This window comes from Cebus imitator, unplaced genomic scaffold, assembly GCF_001604975.1.
Source record: "Cebus imitator isolate Cc_AM_T3 unplaced genomic scaffold, Cebus_imitator-1.0 Scaffold117, whole genome shotgun sequence".
NCBI lineage: Eukaryota > Metazoa > Chordata > Mammalia > Primates > Cebidae > Cebus > Cebus imitator.
In genome coordinates this window covers 6,783,849-6,794,046 of record NW_016107432.1, presented here as the reverse complement: position 1 = coordinate 6,794,046, position 10,198 = coordinate 6,783,849, and the positions used below count along the sequence as shown (strand labels likewise).

Sequence of the window (10,198 nt, the reverse complement as noted above, 5' to 3'; positions counted from 1 at the left end):
TCACCATCACAGTGACCATCACCACCACAGTGACAATCACCATCAGCACCATCACCTTTCACCAGCACAGTGACCACCACAATGACAATCACTACCCCCCACCACCATCATTATCACCACCCTTCAGCACCACAGTGACCATCACCACCACCATCACCACCACCACTCTGAAAACACTATCACCATGATCACCGCCATCACCACCCATCACCGTCTCCACCACCATCACCACATCCATCACTACCGTCACCTCCACAGTTATCACCATCACCACCACCACCACAACCATCTTCCTCACCACCGTGTCTGCTGTCCTCAGCACATCCTCACGTTTGCTAAACGGTGAGTAGCCTGCCATGAGGCACTCACCCCAGCCAATCCTAATGGCAGGCTGATGGTGAGGCAGGGTGATGCCCTGTCTCACTTTGCAGATGTGGAAACTGAGACCCAAAGAAATGAAGGGACTGTCTCCAGGGCAGGTGACCAGGACTTGAGTCCAGGCCTACGGACTGAAGCTGCAAGTCCACAGTCACTCCACGACAGCATGGGCCCTGATTTCCCCACTTGTCAAGCATCCAGGTGGAATGCGATGTTGTCGGAGGGTGTTTTTGGCACTCTCTCCCTTTTCCTGTGTGTAATTTGGAGCCTTCCCCATCTCAGTTTCCTACTGCCTTACTTCTGGACTTTGCTCAAGCCCTAGACTTGCCCTTCCATGAGAAGGAGGCGTGCTGGAAGCAGCCCTGTGGACAGGAGCTCAGCCCATGCTTGTCCCCCTGCCTCCTCACAGGCCCGGAGGTAACTGGGTAAGAGAGCGAGGCTCAGGCTGGGAGAGGGAGCAGCTGGCCCTTGGCCACCGGCTGTGGCTCCCTGACTCCACAGCCCCTGCTCTTTCACTCCCCCGTGTGAAGTGTGGGCAAGGGATCCATCCCAGCAGGCCTCCCCCACACCCCTCACAAGCCCACTGCCAGGGCACGTGTGGCACTGTAGGCGTGTCGCCCACCTGCCTCCTGCCCCCCGCGCCAGCGAGGAGGCTCCGGCGCCACATCTCACCTGTGCCATTTCACACAGTGCTCCCCCTCATTCTCCACTCTCCTCCTCAAGATGCAGCTGAGAAGCCCCTCCCGCAGGAATCTCCTCCGAGTCCCTGCAGTTCTGTATCACCTCCCCACTTCCCCTGCCAAACTCAAGATGCCCCTGGCAGGGACCCCCAGCTAACTCATCTCAGCACCCAGCATAAGGTCTGGCCCAGACCAGTGCTCACTGGACAAGGCCAGGCAAGGGGTGGGCACTGAACTGCCCTGCCCTGGGGGTGCCCACCGCTGGGGTACCTTGCCTCTGGCCTCAGCCCACTGTGCCTAAGTGCTGATACCCCAGTGCTGGCCCTGCAGGTCCAACCTGGCAACTGGAAGCCCCAGGGAACCTGAGGCTGTGTTGCTCTGGGGCAGGAAGGGCCCCCAGAGACACTAGAGAGAGTGGGTGTTGGGAGCCCCCATTTCCAGACCTGTCCAAGCTCATGGGCCCTCTGGGGACAGACACATGACAACCCCCTTGTTCTAGGTACAAGATGTACACATTTTTTTCAGTCCTCAGGGCAATCTGGTAGATGGGTAATCTTACAAAAGCTTATTTCTAGAGAAGTTTGAGGCTCAAATGCTTTCAGAGCTTGCCCACCACCAGCTAAGTGACGGGTCCCCGATCTGACCCCAGTCTGGCCACATCAGTAAGGTTACATGTCGCTGGCCCCTCTCCCTGGTGGCTGAGCCAAGCCCTTTCCCATCTGCCAGGTCCTGGTTGCCTCAGAACAGCCTGGTGGCAGATGGTACTGTTCACTGCCCCATTTGACAGCTGAGGAAACTGAGGTACAGAGGTACAGGACTGTATGCAGTAGGTAGCAGAACTGGTGCTCAGACTCACGTGTGCCTGGCCCAGGCTCCCCCTCTAACTCGTAGTCCCGAGGGTGGGGGAAGAGCATGTGCATTGGACTCTCTGGGTGGCCTTTCAGACCACCCATCTCAGATGTCCCAGGTATTCTGGCTGTGAATTATGTCCACAGTGGGCTGGTTTTCTCAGATGTGTTGGGGTGAGAGGGGCTGGGCCACCCCTCACTGCTTCTGGGCCCTTCGTCCTCCGTCTCACCTTGGTGGATCCCCTGCCTCAAGGCAGGCCCTGGACAGCAAAGGAAGACAGGAGCAGGCTGGCACCGCCTCTAGACCTCTGACCTTCTGCTTGGGGTAGCTGGGGTGCCAAACCATCTCCTCAGCCAAGACCCACTCCTGGGGGACTGGGGCTGCCGGGCCTGCCTGTGAGCTCACCATTCCAGCCTTTACCTCCCCAGCTTCTGCTCCCCGCAGGCACGCCAACACCACCTTAATTTTAGATGTGACATTTCTAGTGAGGGGAAAAGTACTTGTTCCCAGCACCACAGTGACAGAGAAAAGCTGGGTGTGGGCAGCAGCCCCTGGGGATAAGAGCTTTCATGCCCTTCCCTGAGGGGACAGCTTCCCAGCCAGGATGCTTAGCAGAGGCCTGGCAGAATGGCAGGTGCCAGAGGGAAAGACCCTCTTACCCCTATCCTGAGGGGTGAAAGTCCAGCTCAGGCCTCAGAGGTGCTGAGAGGCAAAGGGTCCAGGCAAGAGCCAAGAAGACACCTGGGGCCATCCTAGATGACCGCTGCTGTCCTGGCCATTCAAACCCAAGCTCTTGGCCCTGCCCCCCGAGCCCACACCCCTCCCACTCAGCGACCCCTCTCTCCGGTGTCACGGACTCTCTTCTGCCTTCTCTTGTCCCTGACTCCTCGCAGCAGTATTTATTTGTTGTTGTGGTTGTTGTGAGACAGAGCCTCACTCTGTCACTTAGGCTGGAGCGCAGTGTCGCGATCTTGGCTCACTGCAATCTCTGCCTCCTGGGTTCAAGCAATTCTCATGCCTCAGCCTCCCAAGTAGCTGAGACTACAGGCATGCACCACCATGCCCAGCTAATTTTCATATTTTTAGTAAAGACAAAGGTTTTGCCCTGTTGGCCAGGCTGGTCTTGAACTCCTGACTTCAAGTGATCCACCCACCTTGGCCTCCCAAACTGATGGGATTGCAGACGTGAGCCACCAAGCCTGGCCCCCAGCAGTATTAAAAACACACCTAAATTGTCTCTTTTTAAATTTATTTATTTATTTGTTTTAAGATGGGGTCCACTGTTTTGCCCAGGCTGGTCCTGAACTCCTGTCCTCAACATGATCATAAAGTAAGCTTCTCCAGCTCAGGCTGGAGCAATATTATTTATTCCCACCACCACCTCACCCGCCACCACCTCCCACTACTTAACCCTTGGCCCCTGCAGCCTGGCCTCTGCCCTCCACATGCTGGCTAGCTTCTTCATGACCTGGTCATTATACTGGTGAGGATACTGGTTCAGCAGCTTGAGCAGAGACCAAGTGACCCTAACAAGAGGGAAGGTGTGTTTCTTTCCTGTGGAAGAGTCTGCAGTGCAGGCCGCTCTGGTGACTGAGTGGCCCTGCTCCATGATGTGACCCAGGGATCCAGGCTTCTTCCAGCTTGATGCTCAGCTATCTCCCATGGTGTTGCCTGCCTAAGTTGCAGTTGAGGCTGGCTCACCCCCCTCCATTGTCCTTCCGGCAGCTAGGGGATAGGGAATGGTGGAGCCAGGGCAGGCACCTTCCTTGTAAAAGATGACCCAGAACCTACCCACATCCCTCCTCACATTCCCAATTGACCAGAACTTAGTCACATGGCCTCCCTCAACTGCAGGGAGTGCTGGGAAATGGAGTCTATTATTTTGCTCACAGCCCATTGGCCAAAGTGGTGTCATGTGACCTCTACCAGATGCAGAGGAGGCTGGGGAATGTATTATCTGGCTTGCAGCCCATGTGCTCTGCTAAAACCAAGAAGGAGCGTGTGGTTCTGTTACTAAAAGGAAGAAGGACAGGGTGTATATCGGAGGTCAAGTAGCAGTTTCAGCCATGAATCACCTTGAAGTCTCAGGAATGCTTTCTGCTGGAGGGCCAGAAAACCTGAGTAAAGCTGTTACTGGTGGAAGGGGTCCAAGTCACCAGCAGCTAATCCATACGGGTCTGCAGCACCCTCAGTTCTTGCCTCAGAAGAAAGAATTTGAACTGATGGGCATAAGGCAGTAAAAGACTGAGGCATGTTTTAGAGCAGAAGTGGAAGTTTATTTTAAAAGGCTTTAGAAAAAGAAAGAAAGGAAAATATGCTTGGAAGAGTCCCAAGTGGGCATGTGAAGGTCAAGTGCTGTGTGGGTCCTTGATCCTAGGAATTTATAGGCTGGTCCCTTTTCCCATGATTCTTCTCTGAGGGTGGGCTACCCCCACGCACAGTACCCTCCTTACCCTTGGGAGGTGAGCACGTGCAGTGTGTTTAGGAAGTTGCACGCATGCCTATCTGACGCTTTCTTCCCTTTTCCAGTGGAGTGCCCCTGGAATGTCAAACTCCACCGTTTTGTCTCTAAAGGCACCTGCCCAGGAAGTTGCGTCTCCCTGGCACCTGCATTCCTTTAACACATGAGTACAACAGGTGTGGACCATCAGGAAATGGTCTCTCCCTAGCCCAGCTGCCAATTTATCACTTTTAGAAAGGCAACGAGATCATTGCCAAAGTATCACCCAACATTCCTAGTGGGTGGGGAGGGCCCTCCTGTGCCCCACTCATGGTTGTCTAACTACCTGTAACAAAGCAACTTGAGTCTTAAGAACATTTACGTAACAAGATAGGGATAGTTTGGGACTGGTTCTGCAGTACCTTGATATCTGTGATTCTCATGTCCTTACCCTCATGGTCACAATATGGCTGCCATAGCTCCAGGCATCATGTTACCAGACACTACATTCAAGGCAGTAAAAGGAAGAGTGGGGCTTTCTATACCCATAGTCTGTTCTGTTGGATAGACTTAGACACGCTGAAATGTTAGCGTTTATTTGAACAAACAGTGATTCCTGCTGTGAGCAGTTCAGGGCTCCACTAAGGGAATACGAGGGAAAACTTCTATAGGGTGCTCCTGGAAGCAAGACAGAAAACATTTGCCTATGGTGAACAGTCCCTAGTTAGAGGTTGTTGGCAGCTTCTGATGGATCAAGCTTAAGTTCTCTTTTCCTGTTTACAGTGAATTGGATTGGGTTTGCTGATGGAAGAACCCGAGGCCTGGAGCCAGCTTGGCCTGATGGCCTCCCAGTTTGTTTCTTAACAATGCCCCTCCAGCTGCCACACAGGCTGAGAGAACAAATATCTGACAGGAGGGAGTGAGTGAGCATGCCATATTTGCCTTAGATCAACTGTGATCATCCCTTGAGGCTGGGCATGGTACCCCCGACAGAGGGAAGGTTCTGCGAGTGAAGAAGGGGTGCTGACTTGGCCGTTGTCAGCCTGCCCCCGTCGGCTGCCCTGTCTGGTGCTAGGCCATACCCTCCAGAGCTCCTGCCCCCTCTCAGTGCCGTGCTGTTGCCCACTCCCTCCTTCATCCTGTACCTGGCACTCCCCCGGTGCTCCTCCCACCCTCTGGCTGCTCCTTCTCCATCGTCTCTGCTTACACTCACACGGCCTACGCCCACACTCCTAGTCCGTGCTCCCTCCTGGTCCTCTGACGCCAGCCCCACCCCTCACCTCCCACAGTCACCCCCTGCCCTGTCTTAGCCTTGCTTATGGGTCTGACCACTGCTCGGTCCCAGCATCCCAGGCCTCATCTGAACCTCAGCCAGGGTCCCCAGGACTGCGAGTTCAGCAGTGAAAGGCAGTTTGACTCTAGATCAGTTATGAGAGTTCTCTGAGGCTTTGTTCACCAATCTTAAAGTGCAGATTATAACACCCATCTCTCAAAGTATTAGAAAGATTATATTTGGGGGAAAGACTTGGGGAATGTTAATCAATGGCTTATACAAGTATGGGGTTTTCTTTCTCCCTGCAGCACGGAACCCAATATCTGGTTCACTATGGTGACTCTTCAGTAATAAACGAGTAAATGAACGGCTGGGTGATTCTGGCATGGAGCCATCTGTATTTGTGATCTATTTCCACGTGGCAAATTGTCTCAAAATTCAGGGACTTCCAAGAACAGACATTTCATATCTACAGCTCCTGTGGGTGAGGAGCTCAGGAGTGGCTTAGCCAGGGGGTTCTGCCTCTGGACCTCTTGAGAAGTTCCCATCTGGGAGTCAGGTGGGGCAGTGTCATCTGAAGGCTGGACTGGGGCTGGAGGATCTGCTCCAGGCTGGCTCCCACAGCTGTAAGGGGAGGCCTCGGTTCCTCACTGTGTGACTGCTCATGGCACAGCAGCTGGTTCCCCAGTGCAGTGACCCAGGAGAGCAGGTGAGAGCTGCCACAGTGGAGGCTGCGTGCCCTTCATCTCGCCTCAGGGGCACACAGGCACTTCTGCCTCATTGTGTCTGTTAGAAGGGACTCACTGCATCTGGCCACCCTCTAGGCCCTACGCCTCACCCCTTGAAGAAAGCAATAGTTTATGATGTCTTTTCTTTTTCTTTTTTGAGACACAGTCTCACTGTCTCCCAGGCTGAAGCCCCATGGCAGGATCACAGCTCACTGCAGCCTCAACCTCCTGAGCTCAAGCGATCCTCCTGCCTCAGCCTCCTCCCAGCCTAACTACCTGGGACTACAGGCATCTGCCACCACACCTGGCTAATTTTTTTTTACTTTGTGTGCATGTGTAGAGACAGGGTCTCACTGTATTGCCCAGGCTGGTCTCAAACTCCTAGGCTCAAGCAATCCTCCCAAAGTGCTGGGATTACAGGCGTGAGCTACCTTGCTGGTCTTGGATGTCTTTTGAACCACCACATGCTTAGGTTTGAAGTTCACCTTTAACCCTTTATTGTTGGTGATGTCCAAGACCTCCATAGCATCATCAAAATCCATGCTCTATCCAAGTTCACACAAAAATGCTCACCCCTGCATGTTATAACATGCAGGAACCTTGAGGACATTATACAGAGTGAAATCAGTCACAGAAGGACTAATGCTGTGTGAGTCCACTGGTATCTAATTGATCATCAAATTCACAGAGTCCGGGGGGTAGAATGGGGGTGCCGGGGGCTGGGGGAGGGGCATGGGGAGTTAGTGTTTAATGAGGACAAGAGCTTCATTTTGGGAAAAGGAGAACATTCTGGAAAGGGGTGGTGGTGGTGGTTGTGTAATAGTGTGAATATACTAACACCGCTCAGCTATACACTTGGAAATGATCGTATGTTACGTGTGCTTCACCAGATTAAAAGGTAATAATTAACATCCTCACCTCTGCAGTTCTGCATGGCCCTGCCTGGTACTGCAGCCCACTGGGCGGGGAGGGTCCCCTGGGGTGAGCGTGGGGGTGAGAGGCGCAGGCCCACCCCCCAGACACCAGCGGGCGATGCTGTCTTTGCAGAAGGACACGGGTTTCTCTATGAAACATTTGGGATCCGGCCACAGTTCTCCTGGCACGTTGACCCGTTTGGCGCCTCTGCCACGACCCCCACCCTGTTTGCGCTGGCAGGGTTCAATGCCCACCTCGGCTCCAGGATCGACTACGACCTGAAGGCAGCCATGCAGGAGGCCCAGGTGAGTGTGTGCCGTGACTGCTGCCGCCCCGCCACCGCAGCTTCCTTCCCTCCATGGGTCAGAGCATGGTGGAAAGCTGCTGCTCTACGCCGGCGTGCTCGGGAATTGCTGGCAGCCACATAGACCACGGGGCTGGCAGCCACATAGACCACGGGGCTGTCCCCTAGCCTTTGCTCTCGCTGTCTCCTCCACCAGGAGGCCCCCCTTCCCTGTATGCCCAGCTTCTCACAGAGCTGCAGGCATAGCATGGGGGTCTCCCGCTTCCAGACCCCTATCTGTAGGGCTGTTGGGCCCCACAGGGTCGTGGGGTGTCCCTTATGCTGTGCTGAGGTGCAGGATCCGAGAAGTAAAGAGACAGGACACTGAAGAACTGGAGAAGAGCAGCTGGACTTGGGGGGCCACACCACCTGTGATCAGAGATCAGCGAGAGCCCCAAATGCACAGAAGCATCTGTATTTATTAGGTACAAGCAGGGGGCAGGGTCGTCAGTGAGGTCATCATCTATAGGCTTAGGGCATACATAATCACATGAGTCACAAGCGAGGGGGCCACCCCATTATGTCACCTGGGCAGAGAGGTGGGCCGTGCGCAGTAGGGGTCCGTGCAGTGTGCAGTAGTAGAGGGTCGTGTACAGAAAAGAGGTCCACCCCCATTAAGTCACCAAGGCAAGGAGGTGGGCTGGGTGCAACAGGTGTCGTGTGCAACACTTCTTATCTAGGGGCTGGAGACTTCAAAGGATTTCTAATAGAAGGATATTGTAAGCCAATGCAGTGGGAGCTGACAGATTTGTGTTCTTCTCTTAAGATATTTACGGGAGGATGATTTGAGGCAGCACAGAAGTGCCAAAAGGCTGACAGGGTGCACAGCCACCGTGAATGGTCACACCAGAGGGGTTCTTCTCCCTCAGGTATTTCCAGGATCTCAGGCCTGAGGCCTGCTTTCCACAGGAACTGGATGTGAGGTGCTACAACTCCTTTATCAGGAGGAGAGGCTCTTGCTCCAAGCCTGCCATACAGCGTATGTCCTTTCAGGCAGGGACGCCACCGCCTGGGTCTTTGGTTCTTGTCCTGGTCTGGCTGTTTCCCATGTACTGCTTCTGTTCTGTGACTGCTCTAGACATTCCTCCTACTACAAACTACTATATGGTTATATAGAAGGATTCTGTAAATCAGCACTAAATGTGTCGGTACAGCTCTGACTACATAGAACTGAGTATGCTAGATATAAGTATTAAGTCTGATTATATAAGCTAGATATATGTAAGCAGTGAGTTATGCTTCAGGCACTAATTCTATAAACTAATATATGATTATATATAAAGGATTATATAAAGGAAGTAGCTGAGTAATAACACTATAACTAAGATATTCTTCAGGCACTAATTGTGCCTGGGGTCTGGACAGTTCTCCTTCCTCGGTGCCCATGGGGGGTGTTACCCACACCTATCCGCTTCAGCTGGCCCAGAGGTGGGCTTATTCCTTCTGTGGGCCCCCAGCAGGGACGACAGCAGAATGGCACTCAGTAAGCAGGGGCTCACGGCCAGAGGAATGGCAGGGCGTGTTCAGCTGGGAGAAGAGTTAGCAGCGACGCCCTGACCCTTCAGGGTGTGTGGGCAGCTATTACTACAAGACTTAAGTAGCAGCCACCACCGTGGTAGACGCTGCCCTCCATCGTGCCCGTGGGAGTGCCAGGCCTGGTTCCAGGCCCTACCATCCGTCATCTCTTTTTCTTTTTTTTTGGAGACAGGGTCTCACTGTGTCGCCCGGGCTAGAGTGCACAATCTCGGCTCACGATAAACTCTACCTCCTGGGTTCCAGCGATTCTCGTGCCTCAGCCTCTCAAGTAGCTGGGATTACAGGCGTGCACCTCCAACCCCAGATAAATTTTTTTTGTATTTTTTGTAGAGACAGGGTTTCACCATGTTGGTCAGGCTGGTCTCAAGCTTCTGGCCTCAAGCGATCCACCCACCTCAGCCTCCCAAAGTGCTGGGGTGACAGGCGGGAGCCGCGGTGCCCGGCTTCATCTTGCATTTCTTTTAACCCTCACAGCAACCTTATGGGATGGTGTCTTAGTTTCCTGGGGCTGCCGTAACAAAGCATCACAGACTGGTAACTTAAGCAATAGAAACATTGTCCCACGGTTCTGTAGGCTGGAAGTCCAGGGTCAAGGCGTCGGCAGGGCCACGCCCCCCTCTGAAGGTGCAAGGGAAGGGGCTACTCCAGGCCTCTCTCCTTGGCTTGTGGACATCCCTCTTCTCCCAGTGCCCTCTATCATCTTCCCTCTGTGCATGTCTGTGTCTCAATTTTCCCTTTTTCTAAGGGCACCTGTCCTATTGTATTGGGGTCCACCTTAATGACCTCATTTTAACTTGATTACTTCTGTAAAGATACCACTTCTGGCTGGGCATGGTGCCTCACGCCTATAATCCCAGCCCTTTGGGAGGCCAAGGCAGGCGGATCGCCTGAGGTCGGGAGTTCAAGACCAGCCTGGCCAACATGACGAAACCCTGTGTCTACTAACAATACAAAAATTAGCCAGGCGTGGTGGCAGGTGCCTGTAATCCCAGCTACTTGGGAGGCTGAGGCAAGACAATCGCTTGAACCCGGGAGGTAGAGGTTGCAGTAAGTCGA

General features: G+C 53.6%; 1 protein-coding gene across 1 annotated transcript in view; it reads left to right on the top strand.

Moving 5' to 3' along the window:
* The window catches only part of MAN2B2 (mannosidase alpha class 2B member 2), a 50,684-nt gene that overhangs the window by 6,822 nt on the left and 33,664 nt on the right, over positions 1 to 10,198 (top strand). Inside the window, exon 4 of the mRNA XM_017539122.2 lies at positions 7,396 to 7,568. Within this exon, the coding sequence (XP_017394611.1) occupies positions 7,396 to 7,568 (173 nt within the window). The remainder of the gene's footprint in view (positions 1 to 7,395; positions 7,569 to 10,198) is intronic.